The following is a 24,767-nucleotide window of genomic DNA, read 5'->3' on the forward strand; positions in this document are numbered from 1 at the left end:
AGAAACTTCACTCAACCGCGTGCTTCAACTGGCATTGTGATCAACACTTCCATTGAAGCTGTCATTAGTCTGTCAAGGTGTTCTGGATGTGGATGAAGTGAACTGGCAATTTGCATTTCTGCCCAACTGCACTTCAATTCCTTTTCCCAGTCTGTGCACTGCACAACAATCAATTCAACGATCCTGCAAACGCTATAGATTAGGTGGAGGGTGATAATCACTCAAGGTGGTAAAAAACAGCTTGCACATTAGATCCATGTTCTAATGGACCATGGGGGCTGGGGGGGTATATGGTGTCCGTTATTGCTGATTGTCCACTATGATCGAGTAAGGCACCATCATTGTATAAGTAGTAGAAACAAACAAGTTGCAGTTGCTGGTTAATACACAAATGGACACAAAGTGCTGAAGTATCACAGCAGGTCAGGTAGTAGCATCTCTGGAGAGGATGGAGAGGTGAAGTTTTGGGTCGAGACCCTTCTTCAGACTCTTGGTCTGGAACTTAGCGTGGAATCCAGGTGAGTTGATGGCCCCGGCCCACTAGCGGCCTGGGGAGGCGAGGATCAGCGGAGTCAATGGTTGCGGCCCATGGGCGGCCAGAGTGCAGGTGAAGTTCGGCAGTGGTGGCAGCAGGCGCAGTGTGGAAACGGCCAAGGAAGGTGTGTGGGCCGGTCGTGGCAGCAGAAGGTCGGCCTGGAAGCAACGCAAGCCAGGAGTGGCACAGGGGCACTCAGTGCTGCAAGCAGCAGGGGTGTGACACGAACCAGGGGTGGCGTGGGCAGCTGTACGTAGGTCGGCCCACACGAATTGAAATCCGTTATAAAGAGGTCCGTTAAAACAAGGGTTTACGGTATTCCAAAAATCAAAGAGGACTAGGTGGTTGTGGAACAACAGCTCCATTACCTGCAATTTTGACTCGAAAGCTTGATTAAAATATTACATTGGATGTTCATCTGATTTGTTTATAGAGAAGCAACATTTATATACAAGTGGCATCTGAAGCGCAAGATTGGGCATTATTTTACCGGAGCACAACATCAGAAATATGAGTAAGAGTAGGCCATGTGCCTCGTCTTGCCTGCTTCAACATTCACAAAGATTATGGCTCAGACAAACTTGGCCTCAGATCCACTTTCCTGTTCTTTATCCACAACCTTAACTCCCTGCCAGCTAAAAAAATACTCAGTGCTGAGGTCGATAAAGCTCACTGAGATCACACTGGGGTCAATAATTCCAAAGATTCATGAGCCTCAAAGTAGTCTGCTCAGCCCAATCTTCATTGAAACTACACTCTAAACTTACAGATTCCTCCATGAAGGGAAACACGTTCTCTATCCTGTCAATTCCCCTCAGAATGATTCAAGAAGATCTCCCATTCTACTCAGTTACAATGAGCACAATAACTCAACTGTTCCTCATTACACACGGTACTTTCGCTTCAGGAATTTGGAAACATTTATTATTACATAAAACTATGTTAACATAGCTTGACGGTATTATAATTTCCTATCTATCCTGCTATTATTTCTTCAGTTTCAGAAATGATTCCAATATTTACTACCTAATGGGATTAGGTTTACTGATCCAATAGTTTCTGCTCTTCCCCCACTCTGTTTCTTGAATAGAGGCAGTGCATTTGCAATTTTCCACTGGCTTTACCCAAACTTGTGACCTACAGCTAATCTTTGCAAGATCATATGTCTATTTTTTTTCAATATGACATCATCCTCAATCGAGTTCACCAGAGAAGAATCATTCTTCTCGTAGTTTTTATTTTTCCATTGAATTATCAGTTCCATCACGGTCTTCTATTGCTTATCTCCCGACTTATCTTTTAATTTATTTTCTCAGTCCAAATTAGCCAACTCTGCCTTTGTACCTATTAATTTCCTAAATTTAAGGCACAACATTCAGTATCCCACTCTCAAAACAAGAATCAAACACTATCAAGTCACGATCATTTTTACCCTCGAAGCCTGTAATTAATCCTGATTCACCCGATTTAAAATAGGTAATGTCTTGGCTTCTTCATTTCAAGAATGTTGATCCCAAAAAGCTTTTTCTACAAAATTGTTCCAAATACACTCATCATTATATATTTTTCCAAACTATTTGAAGTTTACTGTCACCAATGACTTTTGCAGCACCGTTTTACAACTCCCCAGTAATCCTACTCCAACCTTTGAAATTAGCAGCACTATCCTACACATATAGGGACAATTTACAATTCACAGTAGCCAATTAGCCTACAAACCTGTACGTCTTAGGAGTGTGGGAGGAAACCAGAGAACTCGGAGAAAACCCAAGCGGTCATAGGGAGAGCGCACAAACTCCGTACAGACAGCACCTGTAGTCAGGATCGAACCCGGGTGTCTGGCGCTGTAGGGCAGCAACTTTGCCTCTGTGCCACCAGAATCTGTTTTCAGCTTGCAGTCACAGCAAATCCATTTATATAAATTAAATGATATTAAAAAAAATAAGTCAGTCAATACTTATAATCCTATTACTTAGATTAAAAATGACATGAGATTTACGAGGTATTTTCCTTCATACAAGCACTGCTTATTCACTACTGATTATCCATATAAAAAATAAAATGTGCTTGATTCATGTATTGTGATGTATGATAAAAAGGAATGATAATCTGGTAAATGATGAAATAAAAGACGAGTCTAATGGAGATAGAAATGGAAATAATACCACAGCATGTTGTTAACTTATAAAAGGTTCACTTTGGCATTAGCTTTTTTTTCCTTAGCAAATCACTTTGTTAAAACAACAGTTAATTAAGATCTCCCTTTCATTCATACCAGCTTCTATGAGGGCTTCAGCACAGCAAATACTTAAAGGAATTGAAAATTAGCATCATTTAATGGCTGGGGAATATCTAGTTATCAAAATTAACTGTTCAAACCAAAATACCAACAGCTGCTGACTTGAATGCTTTTCACAAAGACTAATTTCAAGTATTCCATGAAAATCATTTGAAGTATTTTTCCATTCTTTTTTTTGCATTAAATTCTGAACTATAGCTTAATTTAAAGCACCTTGCTGTTGAGATTTCATCTGACAACCCAAAGCTGAGATGAACACTGTCAAATTAATATTCATTGATTTAATGCCATTACGTTTTTGCAATTATATCAGCTCAGATAAAATTAAGGCACAGCATTGAAGGAGTGAAGAGCCTCTCAATTTAAAAGGAAATTAACTGGTTCATGCCCTCTCCACCACAGCAGACTGAGATTTTTGCTGCTGAACAACCTGCCACAAGGTGTGTCAGCTCAAACACAGCATGAAGGTGGCATTGAGGGAGTGCTGGACCATAACGCAGAGAGGATGTCCTCTCTGCCCTCTCAGCTGGATGCAAAAGAATCCCTATGGTTTAAAAAAAAAATTATTTCACGCACCATGAGCTTCAGCGGCAAGGTCAGCTTCTAATGCACATGCATAATTGTCCTTGGGAAGGTGATAGTGGGTGCAGGGTTATTAGGTAACAAGCTCCTGGATTCTGACTAGGAATATTGAACGCATGCTGATAAATTTGCAAGTCAGATGGTGCGTGACTTGAGAGGAACATAAAATTGCACAGGACAGGCACAGACCCTTTGTCCCAACAAGTCAAATGCCAATCTAACTAATCCCATCTGCCAGCATATGATCTGGTTCATGTGTCTGTCCGAATGCCTCCTAAGCATTGCTTCGTATTTGCTTCCAGCATCTCTCCTGGCAGCTCTTTCCTGGCATCTACTATTCTTTGTTTAAAAAATGTAACTTGCGTATCTTCTTTAAACTTTCCCTCTCTCACCTTAAGCCTCTAGTATTTTACATTTCCTCCCTGGGAGAAAGACCGATTGTCTACCCTATCTATGCCTTTCATAATTGTTAATTAGTTCCTATCTTCAATCTCTGATGCTCCATTGAAAACAATCTAAATGTGTCCAATATCTCTTTATAGCTAACACAGGAAATATCCAGATGAACCTTTTCTACAGTTTTTTTTAAAACCTCCATAGCATTCTTCTAGTGCAGCAACCATAAATGCATACAATGCTCCGAATGTAGCCTAACCAAAGTTTTCGAGTCAGAGATTACACATCACGCCCCAACATGTCCATGTCAACCAAGATGCCCCATCTAAGCTAGTCCCATGTGTCCATGCCCGGCCCATATCTCCCTAAACCTTCCCTATCCAAATGTCTTTTAAATGTTGTTATTGCACTTGCCTCAACTATGTCCTCATTCCACAATTTTAGGTCATTCGGCCCATCAAGTGTACTCTGCCATTCAATCATGGCTGATCGATCTCGCACCCCTTACCTTATTCTCCTGCCTTCTCCCCATAGCCCCTGACACCCGTACTAATCAAGAATCTATCTATCTCGGCCTTAGGCCTCCACAGCCTTCTGTGGCAAAGAATTCCACAGATTCACCACCTACAATGCAGATTTAACTTTTTTTGCGAGGCAAATGTTGGCAGAAAGTAGAAGTAGCCTTGGTGAATTGCTGAAGTATATTTTGCAGACGCCATACGACAAAACCACAGTGCGCTCATGGCATGGGGAGCAAACGTTTGGGGTTGTGGATGGGGTACCAACCAGATGGATTGCTTTGCCTGCATGGTGGTGAAGATTTCAGTAGTCTGGAGCAGTGCAATGATTCAAACAACTCCATCCTGACTTGTGGCATGTACATGGTGATACAACATAAAAGGCTTTTACGGAGCTGCTCCTGTAGGGTTTGGTCAAGATTATGCCAGAATGTTGATTGCAGAGGAGAATGGGGAATTCAGCAAACCAATGTCATGAAAGGGCAAGAAGATAGGTAGGCTCTAGTTGGAAATGGTCACTGCCTGGCAGGTATTTGTGCAGCACAAATATTGAAAGGTATCCAGGCGAACATTTATCCTTCAAGTAACATAACAGAAGTAAATGCATGGTCATCACCACATTGCTGTTATTGGAGTTTGGATTATGCGCAAACGTCATTTGAGACACGTTCTATATTTCAACAGCAAAGACATATTTAGGTTGGCATTAGTCCAAGACTCAGTCTTGTGCCATTTCAAGGACAATGCTATAAATGAGGAAAGACTGGTGGCAAAGGTTTCTGTTTTCATTGAACTTACTGATCGGAACTCAGAAGGCCAGAGAGCCATTCAGGTTTATTTCAGGTCCCATCTGTTTAATTTCCTCTCTTATAGTCCTGTAATTTATCCTCTCGACATATAGTCATTAACCACCTTTTGTTTTGCTACTTACCTACACAAAGGGCTAATTTTACAGAAACCAATTAGCCTACAACCACGTCTTTAGGATCTGGGAGGAAACCAGGGTATCTAGAGGAAGCCCATGTGGTCACAGGAATAGGTCCACCCAGCCAGCAACTGGTGAAGAATGAACACAGATCCCTGGAACTGTGAGGTAACATTGATGCTCTGTCATAATAGAGCAAAAAAAACAACCCTCCTTTTACAATTAAGGGAAATAGAGAATGCATACCAAAAAAAAGTGTGACGTACTTATGAAACAAATTAAGCCAACCAAAAACTACAGAAATAGGTTCAATTCCCTGTCTGACAACCATTGCCTAAACATTTGCAATGGAATAGTTTGGCTGTTCTTCAATAACCTACACAGATAGGGAGTGAGCCATCTGAATGCAAGAGAACAATAATTCTACATATTTTTGATTTTATTACCGTGTCCCATTCCTGAACAGCAAAGAGTATACTGAAACCGTGATAAATATCCAGCACTTTACCATTCAACGATCACTGGGGAATACAGAATTCAACGTTTGGGAGTAACAACAAACCAACTCTGCTTTTCTCACTTTCTCCAATCTCCTTATCGGTGGACACAGATGGGTCCTCCGTCAAGCTGTGAAGCATAACACAAGCCAAGGGCTGTGTAAAGCTGAAGTACCATTCACTGCTGCACATGCTAAAGTAAAACCACACACGGCCTATACAATGCACCACACAAAGACAAGATGGCAAGTGGGTTTGGACTCTGTGGATGTTAAATCATACTCTTCAGGGAAGATTCTTGTTATGTCAGCGTTTTGTTTAAGGTTGGCTTTAAATACCAGCAGTTCAGCTGCTCTCCTTGTGTTTAATTTAATGGCTCACTAGATTTTTGAAAATGTGCTTGCTGAGTCATCATTTTACACAAGATAATATATTCCATTTTGTTAGATGGGTTGAGCGGGTTGGGGGGAACAAAATTGTTTGTCAGGAATACGATAGAAAATATCACGTACAATTTTAAATACATATATTCCCTGTTTTGCACTTCAATCGGAGATAAATTAGATAGTTGTTGATCAATATATTTATTGCCTGGTTCACTTTCCTATGATTTTGAAATATATCTGAAGATAACGTATTTCTTTTAAGGTGTATACGTGTATGTATGTATATATGCACACAAAGATTGGGTTTAGGAAGCATTCCAAGATATTTAAATGCTTGCTGTTGTATGGTACTGCCACACTCTCACTCATTCCCCGAGGATTAGCGGCATATTCCGGAAGTGGCGGCGCTGCCCTGTGTTGTTTTTTTTTTCGTTTTGTCTAATTAAGTTTTTGGTTTTTAGGTTGTGTTTATGTGGGGGGGGGGGGGGGGGGGGTTGAAACGGGGCTTCCTGTCTCTCCCTTTGGGGGAATGCAACTTTTCTGTCGTATCCCCCTTCTCGGCCTCCGTCTGCGCTGAGGCCTAATGGCGGAGCTGGCGACCTCGAGACTCCGGAGGCAGAGCCAGTCAGGACTTGCCCTGGGCTCGCTCCCGTGAGGGCGGTCCGGCTCGGGGCTGGAACGGCGCTCCCGTGAGGGGCTGTGACGCTCCCGTGAGGGCGGCCTGGCGCGGGGCTGAGACTCTCCCGTGAGGGGCTGTGGCGCTCCCGTCGGGGCGGCCCAGCCCGAGGGAGGAACGGCACTCACGTGAGGGCAATCCGGCTAGGGGCTGGAACGGTGCTCTGGTGGCTGGGACGGCGTTCTGGCGGCGGTGACCTGAGTCCGGGGTTCAGCCACGGGCCAGCGGCTGCGTCCACTGGACTGGAGGGCGGCAGCTTCGACCACCCCGGGCCGCGGTGTTTGAGCCGGCCCGTTTGCGGGGTTCGGTGAGCCGCGGGACTGTTTGTACCATCGCCCGGTGGGGTATCGCCTCAGCGCAGAGGGAGAAGAGGAGGGAAGAGACTGGGGCCCTAAGATTTTTGCCTCCACCACAGTGAGGAGGTGCTTGGAGGACTTACTGTGGTGGATGTTAATTTGTGTTTGTTGTTGTTTATTATTGTATTATTGTATGTAAAAAAAAGACTGCAGGCACGAAATTTCGTTCAGACCGTAAGGTCTGAATGACAATAAAGGTAATTCTAATTCTAATTCTAATATTTCACAGCACTGCACATGATGTGTATTTGGTACAAGATTATGTACTAAATGGTCCAGTTATTCTTACGTTATGATTTTTTACTGTCAGTCACCTACACGAAAAGTAAAAGAAAAGTAATACCAAGATAGCTGATGGATAGGAAATGAAAAAGCATCTTTAATTTTTTGTTTTAGTTTTAGAGACACAGTGAGGAACAGGCCTTTCAGCCCGTGCCGGCCAGCAATCCCCGTACACCAGCACTATCCTACACACCAGGGATAATTTACCATTTTTTCTGGCCAATTACGATACGATACAACTTTACTCATCCGCGGAGGGAAATTGGTCTGCCAACAGTCGCAACACACAAGGCACACGAAAACTTGAAATTAAAACTAAATTAAAAGTGAGAGAGAAAAAAAAAGAAAATGACAAGCGACTGTTGGCTGGCTGCCCATGTGCACAGCACCTTAACCGGAACGAACGAGCGAACAAACAAACAAACAAACAAACGCTGACTTATCCCCTGGGCAGAGGATTCTATAACTGGAAAGGCCCCCCTTCCCCTTCCCCTCCCCCACACCAGGTCCCCCTTTGTTCTCGCACCGCCCCTCCCTCCACGCCGGGTCCCCATTGTCTCCCCCTCAACCGCTGATCATGGGTTGATCGCGAGGCCCCACCGCAGCTGAGGCTCCGTTGCCGCCGAGGAGTCAGTCAGAGCATTACCATTAAAATTAACCAACAAACCTGTACGTCTGTGGAATGTGGGAGCAAACCGGAGCACCTGGGGAAAATCCAAGCAGCAACATACAAACTCAATCTACCTCTAAGCTCGTGTTACATTTACTCCTATTTCATACTTAATACATAACACTAAAATAAACTCAAAACATAATGCTGTTCAAAAGAAAAATTCCAGCTATTAGATCAAATGGGTTATTTTTTTCCAAAATATATACTTCCTGCATCATAAAATGGTTTTCCAATGATATTTGAAATACTTTGAATGAAAGCATTTACAACTATGTCTAGACCTACTGAACACACTGCTGTAAAAATACACAAACAGCAATTGTTTTAAAAGCAAATTGACCTCTCCTAAACACTGCTCACCAGCATTTTGACATCTGGTCCCCATCTTTAGGGCAACAACATAATAAGCTGCATTTTTATTTAAAAAGATGATTTATAATGTTCAGGAGAAAATTGGGCTCCAGTCCTGGAAAATCCAGCAACAATCATTCCAGCAATAGTTTTACTTTACGTATACCCTCTGATGCCAAAAGTAGTCTTCCAGAAATGCCAAAAGGAATTTGGCTGGATTATGGATCAATAATTGGAATACCCGAAAAGTTATCACTCGCTGCACAAATAAACAATTTATTAAATTGCAAAATAATCAAACTGTTACCTTGGGCATACATGAAATCACTTCCAGTTCTCATTGCCTAATTTGAAAGCTGTCTTCATGCAAGGATGGTATAATGGAAGGGTTTTGGGTGAGGCAGAGGAAGTGGCAGAGGTGGGCACAATCACAACGTTTAAAAGACATTTGGACAGGTACATGGAGTGGAAAGGTTTAGAGAGATATGGGCCGAATGTAGTCTAATGGGACAAGGTCAGATAAGAACTTGGGCACCATGGACAAGTTGAGCTGAGGGACCCGTTCCCATGCCGTCCAACCCCTTTCCTCCAATAATCAAGAATTGTTGGATCTCTCATTCCCTTGGGAAGGGGAGGTAGTGATATTATTTTGCTGTAAGATGATGCAAAAATGGATCAAACCCATGGGACTGTCGCAAGATTTAATCTACAAAGTTGAAGTTATTTATACATCTATGAGATATTCAGATTTAATCAGAATAAGTGGTGAGAAAATAAAACTGATCTAATGCTTCCAAGTTCAGTCACTCATCTAACATACATGGATTATTAAGACTGTCAGTCAAAGCATTATCATAAAAACCAAAGCTTCCACCCAGCTAGGTGCTGGAGAGCAGATTTAGGGAGGTAAGTCTTTACTCTTCCACGAAAAGCAAGATATTATGTTGTCCCCTTTGGGCCTGCATCAGTTTCTCCATCAATCTATATAATGTGAATTACAGTAATCTCAGTTCTGTACGAAAATATATTTTGCTAGAGTTGAATAATTTGAAGTCCTTCAGAGATTTTCCTCAAGAAAAGGATATCTGAAGCTAGATTGATGCCACGTCCTAAATTCTCATTTGAGATGTCAACGACTAAATGGAAATGGTACTGTAGAAATGCGTGAACTGCAGCAGGAATCACAAGTCCTGTAGCAGAATGTGTACACATCTCTGGAGATGGAAAGGCTGACGTTTCGGGTCGAGACCCTTCTTTAGACTTGACGACCCAAAATGCCACCCATTCCTTCACCCCAGTTCTGCTGAGTTAACCATATAAACCATATAACAATTACAGCACGGAAACAGGCCATCTCGACCCTTCTAGTCCGCGCCGAACACATAATCACCCCTAGTCCCATATACCTGCGCTCAGACCATAACCCTCCATTCCCTTCCCATCCATATAACTATCCAATTTATTTTTAAATGATAAAAACGAACCTGCCTCCACCACCTTCACTGGAAGCTCATTCCACACAGCTACCACTCTCTGAGTAAAGAAGTTCCCCCTCATGTTACCCCTAAACTTCAGTCCCTTAATTCTCAAGTCATGTCCCCTTGTTTGAATCTTCCCTACTCTCAGTGGGAAAAGCTTTTCCACGTCAACTCTGTCTATCCCTCTCATCATTTTAAAACCTCTATCAAGTCCCCCCCCTTAACCTTCTATGCTCCAAAGAATAAAGCCCTAACTTGTTCAACCTTTCTCTGTAACTTAGTTGCTGAAACCCAGGCAACATTCTAGTAAATCTCCTCTGTACTCTCTCGAGTTACTCCAGCATTTTGTGTCTATCTTCGGTGTAAACCAGCATCTGCAGTTCCTTCCACCACATAATTTATCCTGTTGTTTTCACCTCTCTACCAATACTACAATGCGGACAGTATAAGTATACTGGAACTCTCTGCCACAGAGGGTAGTTGAGGCCAGTTAATTGGCTATATTTAAGAGGGAGTTAGATGTGGCCCTTGTGTCTAAGGGGATCGGAGGGTATGGAGAGAAGGCAGGTACGGGATACTGAGTTGGATGATCAGCCATGATCATATTGAATGGCGGTGCAGGCTTGAAGGGCCGAATGGTCTACTCCTGCACCTAATTTCTATGTTTCTATAAAGCTAAGTGAAAAGACTAATAATGTACAAATAAACACCTGAGAGGAATCAAGCATCCTGCACGTTCACATTGTTTACCATAAATGTTACCATAAGTCAGGCAGTAATTAGTCATAAAAGCACTCAGGTGGTAAACCATTCTATCGGGGACCATCCGAGCTGGCATGATCAACAGATCGTGAGCACAGCATTTCCAGATGAAATGTGAGCTTCAACTGTCTGCTGTCACTCTGCCAGAACTGGATTGCAAATGCAGCCAGAGGCTTGAATAAATTTAAAATTCTATTACATTAATTTGATACAATGGCATTTCTCCAGGAAGCCCAATAAGAGTCACACTTCAAGTGGTTTTGGTAAGATAAAAGGCAAGTTGAAGCTGTCACGAATGATACTGTGTTGTGGAACAATGATAATGATATACTTCCGTCAGAATTTCAGTCAGCCCCCTAAAAGGTTAAAAATAGCTGTGCCATTATCATCCAATGACCATATTTGATGGGAGAAATATGGTGCAAATATATTTAATTGTCTCAACCATCATGACAATGTTACAGAAATAGAACTTGTTCATAGTTAATTCTTGGATCAACTGCAGCACAGGCCACATACACATAATCAATCTCGTTATAATCCTTGAAGCTGACACAATACAATTCACAAATTAGATACGTTTTCCATATCAGCTATCCATGCAACCTCAAAATAAGACATTATTTCCAATAGTTTAAAAACTCCGACCTTTATTTCTATTTGAAACCCACTCTCACAATTCCCCGTGGAAATGATAATTTCAATTTGAGTCTGAAGAATGGTCTCAACCCAAAACATCACCCATCCCTTCTCTCCAGAGACGCTGCCTGTCCCGCTGAGTTACTCCAGCATTTTGTGTCTTTCTTCAGTTTACAATAGCATTTGCAGTTCCTTCCTATACTTTTCAATCTAACCAACAGCCAAGTACTAAAGGCCCATGATGAACCACTAAGAAGCCTTCAGACATTTGCAAATTAATATAATAATATTTTTTTTTAAATCACTGACAAAACTTGTTACACTAAAAATAAAATATCTTGGCTATTGATCTGTTAGCTAATCCATAATCACGGTTGAACTCCATTTCCAAGAGTTGAATCGTGATAAATTTTACATGTTGTCAAAATGCACATGAAATGGGTCACAGCAAAAGATCTAGATATACATCCAATAGAAAATCAAGAACCCAGAGTGTATAAGACGACTTGAATCAAGCAAAGGAAGAGATACAGTGCACAAAAAAAAAATTCCTATCACAATGTCAGCATGAGTATGTATGCACGCCAAGAACAGTAAAAGGCAGCAACTGTCCTTCCTTTCCAAATGGAATAAAAATATCTGGTCCAGCCATGTCAAAAATAAATCTCCCTTAAGGTTTTATAGAAACTTCATCAAAACAGGTAACTAGGAAACACATTTGCAAAGTATAATGCTGCAAGTTTGCCATTCTGTACAGGATCTATTCAAATGGCTTACCTACAGTGTCCCTGTTGGTAAAATACATTGCGTAATATTAAGCAGGAGTCGCAACAGAAATTGATTCACTTCAAGGCTTAAAGGGCAGTACTTAATTATTCATGCAACAACCAATCACAAAAATTGGCAATCCTTTTTGTCCAATTTAGCCCCAAATCAATCTTGCACCTCCTGCTTTAATTGTACACTTGTACGGTTTTGAATCGTAGGAGTCCAACATGTTCGAGATATTCCACAAAATCTGCCAGGAAAACTCAAATGACAATGTTGTTTGAAAATTGGTTAGTCAAATATCTATTTATCAAGATCCAATGTTTATGTCCCAAGGAAGCTGCATTTTAAATGTTGTATTCCACGTGCCACATACTGTCAGCTTCTCAATAGAACTAGAATGTCCTATTCCACCTTGGCTTTATAAAAGTTTAACCTACACGTCACACATGGACTTTATCTAATTTTGGACCACATGGTTGAAAGCATCGTTGAATTTTACAGATTTACACATCAAACACAGCAGATTGGCACGATTTATCCTTTTCTCATTGTTCACTGATTTCATAATACTTGACAAAACTAAAAGCAGGAAAGCATAACTGCAGTTAATAGATATCTAACTTCAGCCCCCTCTTGTGGAAAATTGTGTTTTACATTAATACAGAACAATACACCTACTGTAAGAAAGGATTTGAAAATATTTGGCTGGAAGAGATTTAATAATGGAAAGAGATACAAATTACTTCAGTATGTTATCAAATAAATATTTGTTTTGTGCATAATTGTATAATATGAATGCTTTCCTTGAAATTCACTGTTAGGTAACATTAACCGTTCCGAAATACATTCAGTGGGATCTTTTAATCCTGCAATCAATTTTCAATTTATACTTGTACAAATTCTGAACAATTTCCTCTGCTAAAAATTTCAACACAATAAAAACTCTAAATATATACAACTTCATCATAAATTCAAGGCTATTTAGTCCGTTCCACCACAGCTTGTTTTGCAAATTTGATCACCTGGCTTCTGATTTTAGATACAATACAATTCTAAATTTGACAAAAACAAACTTCTCTCACAATCACTCGAACATGGTTTGTTATATAGCAGGAACTAAATTAAACTAAGCTAGAAGCACAAGATATCTATTCTTCCTTTGTGATTACGTCAGTCCCTCCGCATATCCACCTTTGATAATTTGCAACTGAATCAGTAGCCACAAGGAATCTTAAGGTCATATCCTTCTAAAGTTTTGCATTCCGAGCCAACTACTTGCACTTATATTGCACTTCTATCAAAGCAAAATTATCCTTAACAAGAACATTACTAAACAAAACCCATCTACGGAGACATTTTGAAAGAAGTTTATAAAAGTTTGGCTGAAGAGGTAGGCTTGAAGGAGCATCTTAAAAAAGGAACACAAGGCCAAACAATTTAGGAAAGGGATTTTAGAAGGTATATAATACATAGCTATTTGTGCAGCAATCAAACTAGTCACTGAGGTGTCCAGAATTAAGCAGTTCAGAGATTTTGGATAGTGACAAGACTGGAGGAGTGAGATTATGCCAGGGGTGTTGAAATATGATTTCTGCTTATTATGTTCTGGATTTCAGAAAAGATCTGACAAGTTAGAGGCAACAAAGGGGTCAAAAGCATCACTGACGAGACCGACAAGTAATCAGTACATTACAAAACTGATAATGGTGCTGGAGGAGCGAGAAATAGAAGGGGCCAAGGAATTAAGGGGCATTAGTGCAGAAGAAAGAAAAGGTACCACTGTGGGTTATTCCCAATCAATAATTGAACATGTGAGAATGAAACCAAGGGAGACACAAAATTCTGGAGTAACTCAGCAGGATAGACAGCATCTCTGGAAAGAAGGAATGGGTGACGTTTTGAGTCGAGACCCTTCTTCAGACTGACGTCAGGGGAGTGGTCGAGTCAGAGATGGAATGTCTGAGACAGTAAGACTGGTAGGAAAAGGGGAGGGGATGGAGAGAGAGGGAAAGCAAGCGCTATTTAGAGAAGTCAATGTTCATACCGTTGGGGTGTAAGCTGCCCAAGCGAAATATGAGGTGCTGTTCCTCCAATTTGCACTGAGCCTCACTCTGACTTCTCTAACTTCAAATAGCCCTTTTTTTCCCTCCCTCTCCATCCCTTCCCAATTCTCCCAACAATCTTACCATCTCGGACATTCTATCTCTGTCCCGCCCACACCCGATATCAGTCTGAAGAAAGGTCTCGACCCGAAACGTCTCCCATTCCTTCTCTCCAGATATGCTGCCTGTCCCACTGAGTTACTCCAGCATTTTGTACCTACCTTCGATTTAAACCAGCATCTGCAGTTCTTTCCTACACATGAAACCAAGGGAGTTTAATGCCAAACAGCTGGACAGTGGCAGGAAGGTTTTTTGTAGAAACACGCACTAGTCAAAGGTGCGTCATAATTTGTAATAGGAATGATAAGGATGTGGAAGGATAGTTACATTTTGTCCGTCAAAAAGGTCCAACTTGTCACGTTGTTTGGAGCCGGATTGGAATAATTTACTAAAGGAATCCTGGAAAAAGTGAGCAAGAATTTGGGAGGTGACCGAATGTTCAAGAACTTTGAAGAGGAAAGGTTGTCATGGCATGTTAATCAGCAAAGAAGGAAGAGACGAGGATTATTCTTAATTGAGTAAAGTGTCTCAATTCATTTCACAGGTGAGATTTTCAAGAAAATATGAATCTGAGCCACAGAGATGAAAATTGAGGAGCTCTGTGCTTCAGCATCGAAAGACACAGCTGCTAATACCAGAGGAATGGGAAGGAAAACTGCAATTATTCAATCTTTTATGACTCTTACTTGGTGAGATAGCAGAATGAGGCAAGGGAATAGGAGTCAGACAGTCTGGCCAGACAGCCTTGCCTTGTATTTGAAGAACAAATCAGGGTGACAAAAGGAAAAACAAAAAAACAGGTCCAAAGACAAAAGAGGGCAAATTTTAACTGACACAAGGTGCGTTTTGACTGGAGTACTAACTGCGTATCTGATGCTGTTGTTCACTCAAAATAAATGGGCGCCCAGAGGATATGTTTAAGGAAATAAATAAATTGACCTCGATAACATTGTACAATGTTACACATACTATCAGAGACAATAATTAATCAAACTTTGAGAGGGAAGAAGTGTCGATAGTTCACATTTAAGTACTTTATTTACATAGGGAGTGATGAATGTGTGGCAGAAAATGCTGGGAGGCAAGAGAGATTGATAGTGTTGGAAAATGTAAGAACTGAATAGGTATTTGAAGACTCCTTAATCTTTTCTGGCCCCATATTTCACTGCAATCCCACAAATTCTCTGTGGCCTTCTAAATTCATTCAGTTGCATTTGAAGCTTTAATGAAACAGTTTATTTACAGCCCTGTATTGTCAGATTAAAATGTATCATAAAATAATCAAATATCATAAACATGCGTGAGATTAGAAGCATGCCAATCATTTTCATTTCAAACGATTTTCACTACCCTCTCGGTGAAGAAATGTCTTCTTACTTAAATCCTCAATGGCTAACCCTTTGGTTGAAAATATCACCTCTGTAGCTTGATATCCCAGATAGCAAAGCAACATCAATGCATCAATCCAGTCTGTCTCTGTTTCAATAAGATCTCCTCTCAATATAGTAAAGACTTTCATGATTATTATGTTACCCTAATTACATCCACATCCAATTCTCTGATTTCTATTATGTCCAATATTATCATAACCATTTTTTTCTGGGGTGCAGTCTACAAATAACTCTCATTAATGTTTCTGCCATTTGCCCTTTCTTGACTCCACTCAAATCTACTTTGACTGTTTGAGGTAAGATCCTCTCTTTTCTTCCCTTTACCTATCATCAGAGCCACCTCTTCCCCTTTCCCATTTAAGATCCACTCTTCCAGTTCCCCATGAGGTCTTGGACCTCCTTACCCCTGTAATTAAAATAAATGACACGAGTTCACCCTACTGCCTGTCGTTGTGATCACTGGCAAACCCACCGTCATCCCCACGCCACACAACCTACAGAGGAAGGTGGCGATTTACTGCATCCATGGCACAGGGCACATTCTTCTTTGTACTGGAATAGGCATCCTCTCCTACTTTCTTCTCTCTTGGCAAATAGTGTCAGTGATACTTCTTGTTATTGGATCTCTCAGACTCAACTCAAGAAGAGCAGATACTTTCTTGGTCAGCGGGGCCTGAACTTACTGAAGATTTAGTTGCAACTAAACGGAAATATACTTTGAGGATTTATCGGTAATTCTCTATGCACAATTGTCCTTGGATTGCAGTAAATGACAACGGGAAGGCGATTTGAAAACGAGACAACGTTGGTTAATTATTCCACTGCAACAAGCATCATTACTTTTTAAACAATCATCATGTAAATTTATTTGTAATGGGCCACAAGCTGATTTCCCAAGACTCCTGGTTTAGTCAAATTGCTGACAAACTAATTAATACTGTCAATGCTAACATATTTTTATATAACACTGTTTATGACATTGGGCTTTAGCCTTGGCTCATCATTACACTCATTGCCAATTGAGAATGTTGTGGGTGCAAGTGATGTAACCAAGTCAAGTCAAAAAAAGACACAAAGTGCTGGATTAACTCAGTAAGTCAGGCAGCATCTCTGGAGAACAAGAATAGGTGATGTTTAGGGTCGGGACCCTTCTTCAGTCTGAAGACTGGCATTTCAATGTAGTACTGAATGAGAAACACAATGTAATGAGATTTTAAACTTGGGTCCTATGCATCTTCTCAGGAAGACCTTCATATATTAAAAGATAATCCAGGAATGTATACAAACGTCCCATCCAATATTTATTCCCTACATCTCACCAAAATACATTTTCCAGCTTTTAATTGTTTTTTTTTCTCGATCCCTAGTCCGCAAACATGGTTCCCCACTTTACAATAGAGTCTGTGTTTGAAATAAATCGCACCAGCTGTACCTCTCGAGCAGCTCCTGATATCAAGCAAACTATTTCCCCTTTATCACATTTATAAATATTTAAATTGAATACTCAGATTTGAAGATCAAAGCCGGGGCTTTGACCATGATGAAAAGGATCAGAGTATTTAATTTTCTGCAAATGCAAACCCCTGTAACACAAAAGTCTGTGTTGACAGACCTAAAAATGTAATTACAGATTACAGCTGATAAATGATCTCACTTGTCTGAGACTCAGAGGTAAATGGTGAAAATGGAGACAAAATCATTGCCACAAAACGATCAGACCAAATAACACCTGTGGAGATGGAAACTTGGACTATTTGCTGCATTAAACCACTTCCAATTACTGACTGAAAAGCCTAACATAAACGCAACATAAATCAGCGCACTAATGTTTCATCCAATAAAAATTATGTAGCGTGCCACAACCGATGAGTAATGGATGCCACAATTGCAGAGGTTGGTCACAATAATGTAAAACACTTTCATTTAACACATGCAATTCCACATTTGTATTAATTTACAAATATAGTTTAAAAATACTCACAACTTATATATTTTTAAAATCTTGTTTCACAGTGCCCTCCATAATGCTTGGGACAAAGACCCATCATTAATTTATTTGCCTTTGTACTCCAAAATTTGAGATTTGTAATAGAGAAAAAAAAAAATCACATGTGGTTAAAGTGCACTTTGTCAGATTTTAATAAAGGCCATTTTTATACATTTTGGTTTCACCATGTAGAAATTACAGCAGTGTTTATACAGTCCCCCCCCCATTTCAAGACACCATAATGTTTGTGACACATGGCTTCACAGGCGTTTGTAATTGCTCAGGTGTGTTTAATTGCCTCCTTAATGCAGGTATAAGAGAGCTCTCAGCACCTATTCTTTCCTCTAGTCTTTCCATTACCTTTGGAAACTTTTATTGTTGTTTATCAACATGAGGACCAAAGTTGTGCCAATGAAAGTCAAATAAGCCACTGGGACTGAGACAATAGACAATAGGTGCAGGAGCAGGCCATTTGGCCCTTCGAGCCAGCACCGCCATTCAATGTGAGTGATCATGGCTGATCCTCCCCAATCAGTACCGCGTTCCTGCTTTCTCCCCATATCCCCTGACTCCGCTATTTTTAAGAGAAACAAGAATAAAACTGTTAGAGACATCAGCCAAACCTTAGGCTTACCAAAATCAACTGTCTGGAACATCATTAAGAAGAAAGAGAGCACTGGTGATCTTACTAATTGCAAAGGGACTGCAGACCAAGGAAGACCTCCACAGCTGATGACAGAAGAATTCTCTCTATAATCAATAAAAATCCCCAAACACCTGTCCGACAGATCAGAAACACTCTTCAGGAGTCAGGTGTGGATTTGTCATTGACCACTGTCCGCAGAAGACTTCATGAACAGAAATAGAGGCTACGCTACAAGATGTGGTTTAGCCGCAAAAATAGGATGGCCAGGTTACAGTTTGCCAAGAAGTACTTAAAAGAGAAACCACAGTTCTGGAAAAAGGTTTTGTGGACAGATGAGACAAAGATTAACATATCAGAGTGATGGCAAGAACAAAGTATGGAGGAGAGAAGGAACTGCCCAAGATCCAAAGCATACCACCTCATCTGTGAAACACGGTGGTGGCGGTGTTATGGCCTGGACATGTATGGCTGCTGAAGGTACTGGCTCACTTACTCACTGTCCATTATGAAAAGCTGCATTGTTGTCAGGTGAAAGAGAAGGAGGTGAGTGAGAAGCAACGCCAGGAATAGAAATACTCTAATAACTTTTCAAGTTTACTTTTAGCAGGAGTTTCTCGGGCATTATGCTTCATTGAACTGCAGCCAATTGTCCCTTTTTGCACCTTGGTATCCAGAACTTTAGACGCAATAATTACTGTACAAGTTATTTTGCCAGCCATTGAATTGGAAGTCGTAGAGATGTAAGCTCAAGCCATTGTTAACTGCTTCCAAGCACGAGAAATTCTGTTGAATGTGTGTTTCATTTTCTGGTTTCTTTGAACCATTACATGTTTGAGAAGCCTTACATGCTGCAGAAGGGTTTTCACCAATTATGGTACCATTATTCAAAAAGTAGAAGAACAAAAAACAAACACAGTTGTAGTAGGCCAGACGACTCCTTAAATTTGGTCTTCTATTGAATAAGATCGTGATAATCTGATCTTGGCATTAACTCAACTTTCCTGCCCAATCTATATTAACCCTCGATTCCTCCAAAGTCCAAAAATGTCAGTCAAATATATTCAATCACTCAGCCTCTACAATCCCTGGGGTGAATTTGAAAGACTTCTCTGCCTTATCTGTGACATGTGGGACAACACCAGTTTCACACTGTCCCAAGAAAGGAGAAACATCCTCTCAGCACCTCCACATAAAACCTCTCAGAATTTGATACATTTCTGTAATCAACACAGTAAACCTTCTCTGGACCTTCTCCAATCCAAGTATATTCTTCATAAATAAAGAGACCGAAGATTCATACACAGTTCTGGTAACTCCTCTCCATCCCTACTCAAAGAAAGACAAACATTTTATTTGCTTTCCAACATGGACAACTGTGTCCCCATGTGACATTGTGATCTCCATTGAACAGCTATTTTGTTTTTCCATAAGTGAATAAAGTAAATAATCTCACAATTTCCCCACATGATACTCCATTTGTCATACTTTTCACATCACTAAAACTATTCATTTCCTTTTGCAGACTGTACCCCATATAATTCGCTGTATCATCTCCCATATCTCTCCATTCTCTGCATATCCATGCACCCATCTCAAAGCCTCTTAAGCATACGTAACTATCGTATCTGCCTCCACCACAACCCCTGCAGTGTGTTCCAGACACCAACTGCTCAGTGTAAAAATAAATTTGCCCCAAACATCTCCTATAAACTTAGCCACTCTCATCTTAAAGCTATCCCTCTAGTCTTTGGCATTTCCACCCTAGAGAAAAAGGTTCAGACTGTCAACTCTATCTTTGCCTCTCATAATTTTATATATTTTTATCATGTCACCCCTCAGCCTTTGAACTTCAAGAGAAAACAATTCAAATTTGTCCAACCTCTCCTTAAAGATAATACCCTGTAATCCAGACAGCATTCTGATAAACCAGTACCCTCTCCACGGCTTCATTACCCTTCCTGTAATTGGACTACCGGAACCACACCCAATACTCCAAATATGGCCTAACCCAAGTCCTATAAAGCTGCATGGTGACTTTTTAACTCCACTCCTCAATACTCCAATTTATGATGGCAAGCTTAGCACACGGCCAGTTTACCACTCGATCTACTTGTGTTTCTACTTTCAGGGAGCAATGGACTTGGACCCAAAGATCCATCTATTCATCAATTATGCTATGGAACTAGCCATTAACTATAGAGTTTCACCTTGCAATGCAACACCTCACACTTACTCGCAATAAATTCCAATTGCTTCACACATTTCTGTAGCTGATCTATGTAATCGCTGTATACTTTATGACAACTATCTTCAATCTGTACCGTCTGTATCTCCACCAAGTTTGGTTTCGTTCGTAAACTTACTAACCAATCCATCTACATTTACATCCAAATTGTTAACACCCTTCCAGCACAACTGTGAATAAATCATTGATGTGTAAGCCAGTTCTAAATCACAACCACCCAGTCCCTGTGGATCCCACGCATCTTAATCTTCTGGATCAGCCTACCATGAGGGACTTTATCAAATGCCTTACGGAAATCCATGTGAACAACATGTTAGAAACAAATTAGAAACCTTGCATTCTACATCAGCTTATTTACATCCAAATCTGAATTAATTTATACACAGGCACAGCCCGCAAGATCAAATTTACAAAGATTTATAAGTGTAACCGCGCAAGACTGATTAACCCACATGTTGGGTTGAGATTTTCCTTAAAGAGCTTTGAATTTCCTATATAAAATGTATATGAACAGCCAGAACATTTTTCCGAACATATTCATAATCTATTTTCTCTGGCACATAGTCATTAGAATCAGTACTTGCCCTGAACCTGTCGGGGCTCCAGTTGCCACGGTCTCTGGTGTTGCAGAAGAACATTCCTCTTCTGTGTCATTCTGTTTTTGCAAAAACATTTTCGCTTCTTTGGAAGAAGCATCCACTTCTTTAGTTACCCTAAAAAATAATAAAACCAATGGGTTTAATGCAAAATCACAGTTAATAAATAACATCTCAATCATGTTTCTCATTGTATAATTGGAGTGTTAAGATAACAAAATGCATTTGTCAACCTCGAATGAAATTTAAAACTAAAGATAATGAAGTGATATTGATATTGAATTTAACATCGGGAACATAATAATTGTATATGTTTCTATAAGATCCCCCTCATCCTTCTAAATTCCAGTGAATACAAACCCAGTCACTCTATTCCTTCATATGACAGTTCCGCCTTCCCGGAATGAACCTACGCTGCACTCCCTCAATAGCAAGAATGTCCTTCCTCAAATTAGAAGACCAAAACTGCACACAATACTCCAGGTGTGGTCTCACCAGGGCCCTGTACAATTGCAGAAGGACCTATTGCTACTATACTTCAACTCCTCTCGTTATGAAGGCCAGCATGCCATTATCTTTCTTCATTGCCTGCTGCACCTGCATGCTTTCAGCGACTGATGTATAAGGACACCCAGGTCTCGTTGTACTTCCCCTTTTCCTAACAATGTAGTGTTTCGAGAGGCTGGTCCAGCAGCACATCAAAGCCAGCCTCACGCCCCGCCCACCTTCGATCCACACCAGTTTGCCTACAGAGCAAATAGGTCCACTGAGGATGCCATCGCCACTGCTCTTCACACTGCATTGACCCACCTCGAACACCAGGGGAGCTATGTGAGGATGCTTTTCATTGACTTTAGCTCCGCCTTCAATACCATCATCCCCAGCAGACTGGTCACCAAACTCATGGATTTAGGACTCTCCCAACCCATCTGCCTCTGGATCAAGGACTTTCTGTCTAACCGCCCCCAGACCCAGACTGGGCCACCACCTCTCCACCCCCGTCACACTCAGCACCGGCTCCCCACAGGGCTGTGTGTTAAGCCCCCTCCTCTACGCACTCTACACCCACGATTGTGCCCCCGCCCACTCCACCAACACCATCGTCAAGTTTGCGGACGACACGACTGTGGTTGGACGTATCTCAGAAGGAGATGAGACAGCCTACAGGGAGAAAGTCCAAAGACTGGCAGCGTGGTGTTCAGACAACAACCTCGGCCTAAACACCACAAAAACAAAGGAAATGATCATAGACTTCCGTAAGAACAGTGCAGCCCCCAAACCCCTATTCATCAATGGGGACTGTGTGGACAGGGTCTCAGACTTCAGATTCCTGGGCACACAAATTACGGAGGATCTCTCCTGGACTACAAACACCACCACAGCAGTCAAGAAGGCCCAGCAGCGACTATACTTTCTGAGGATCCTCAGGAAAAACAACCTGGAGGAGAAGCTGCTGGTGTCCTTCTACCGCTGCTCCATCGAGAGTGTGCTGGCGTACTGTATAACCACATGGTATGCCAGCTGCTCTGCAGCGGACAGGAGAGCCCTTCAAAGGGTCATCAACACCGCACAAAAAATCACTGGCTGCCCACTGCCTTCCCTGAAGGACATCTTCAGCACTCGCTGCCTTGGCAGGGCAGCCAACATCCTGAAGGACCCTTCCCACCCTGGACACAACCTGTTCCACCTGCTGCCCTCTGGCAGACGGTACAGGTCTTTCAAAACTCGCACAAACAGACTCAGAGACAGTTTCTACCCCATAGCCATACGTGAATTTAACAATGCAAAATAAGTAATAACACTCACATTCAACTGAATGGTTCTACCTCAGCTGCTATTGTTATTTATCTGTAATTTTTTTTTTTTTTTAATATGTATATATTTTTACCTTTTCTTATATATTTAAAATTGCTCTTGTGAATCGCACCGTGGGATTGACTTTTAAATTTTGTTATACCATGTGCAATGACAATAAAGAGATTCATTCATTCATTCAATGTCACGGACATTGGTTCTGTTATAAAATTGATGGTTAAGATCATAGCATGATGCCACGATTTAACCATTCCGAGAAGATTATGAAAATAATACATGGAGTGGGCAGATTGACTTGTGAGCAAGTTTCTGCAGGCTAAGTTTGTATCTGCTGGTGTTTAGAAGAACGAGAGGAGATTCGATTAAATCATAAGATACTGAGGGCTTTTAACCGAGTATATGTGAAAAGGACATTTTCTCTTATCAAGAAAATCGGAGCCACTGTTTTCGAATGAAGAATCACTCATTTAAAACACATGTTGCAATTTCTTTCCTCAGGGAGTCCATAGTGTTTGGTATTCTCTTCCTCAAAAGGCGGTGAAAATGAAGTCCTTGAATATTTTCTAAAGCAGAGTTTGTTAGCTATATGACCAGTGAAAGGTGTCAAAGAGAAAGCATTTTCCACTCAGATAATTCTCAATCTTCTTAGATGGCCAAACAGGCTTGAGATGCCATGTAGCCGAGGCATGTAACTTTGCAGCATGTTCATATGTATTGTTCCAAAGCACAGCAACTTGCCCAACACCTTTGCATTCTTGCTGAAGCTCTCGGATGTGAGCATTTAACTCAATCTGTCAGCATTATTCTTTGTCATCCAGATATTACATGTAATGCACGTGCATGATACCATTCCCATTTTTCATCCATGTCATCTGCAAAGTCCCAGCATTTGCATGCATAAAGAGCAATGCAGTTTTTCTTACCATCTGATTTCCACCAACCGTTACTGTGCTATCTGAAACTTTCCATCTTATTTATTTTAACACTTAGAAAACACATGAAACATCAGTTACTAATGCCCAGAGTCACTGGCAAGTCTATTATCAAATGCATTTTTGTAAACTATCTACATTTTGGGTTGACCTTTAAATGCCAACATCGCTGATGACATCCCTTTGGAATGCATTTAAAACCAAGTGGATTTTTAAATATCACCATACGGTTCAATTCTTACTTCTGAAAAGCTTTTACATTTCAAAAGCTTTATTGATCGTCTTTCTTCCCCCTGCATGACTTGCTTCACATATTTAGTGTTTAATCTTGGAAGCTGCCATGCAAAGGATCATAAAGCGAGAAATAAGTCTCACTGAATAATTTGTAATATTAAACTGGCTTCATCCATTATTTATGTTCCTATATTTCTCAGAAGGGTTAACGTCATTAAAGCAATATTAACATAATGTTTTTTAAAAAAGCAAGGAAAATGATAATTAAGCAATAATGGACAGGCGGGAGTACAAGCAAAGTTGTAATTGAGAAAAGACAGCTTGATTGAAAGACAATATTACAGGTTGAGTACCTCAGTCAAACTGTCTACCTCAATTATAATCCCTCCAGGATTACATATCTATTATTGCAATCGAATAATAAGAGAGGTTTAACAGTCCACTTCAATTTCTTCTTACTTTATTTTTATTTCTTAAATAAAAACTGGTTGTTTACACAGCTTTCTTTCTCCACTGGCTAACGCACTGCTATATTTCAATTCATTCCTTCTTCATATATATTATAGAAATAAAATCTCCAGACAGCCTTTGAAACATGAGAGAAGGCAAAAGAAAACAGCCAAAGAAAAGCAA

General features: G+C 40.7%; 1 protein-coding gene across 1 annotated transcript in view; it reads right to left on the reverse strand.

The window, feature by feature from the left end:
* cfdp1 (craniofacial development protein 1) overlaps positions 1-24,767 on the reverse strand; it is a 123,446-nt gene that overhangs the window by 66,409 nt on the left and 32,270 nt on the right. The window contains exon 5 of the mRNA XM_055648466.1: positions 21,142-21,270. Coding sequence (XP_055504441.1) covers positions 21,142-21,270 — 129 coding nt within the window. The remainder of the gene's footprint in view (positions 1-21,141; positions 21,271-24,767) is intronic.

This window comes from Leucoraja erinacea, chromosome 17 (genome assembly GCF_028641065.1).
Source record: "Leucoraja erinacea ecotype New England chromosome 17, Leri_hhj_1, whole genome shotgun sequence".
NCBI lineage: Eukaryota > Metazoa > Chordata > Chondrichthyes > Rajiformes > Rajidae > Leucoraja > Leucoraja erinaceus.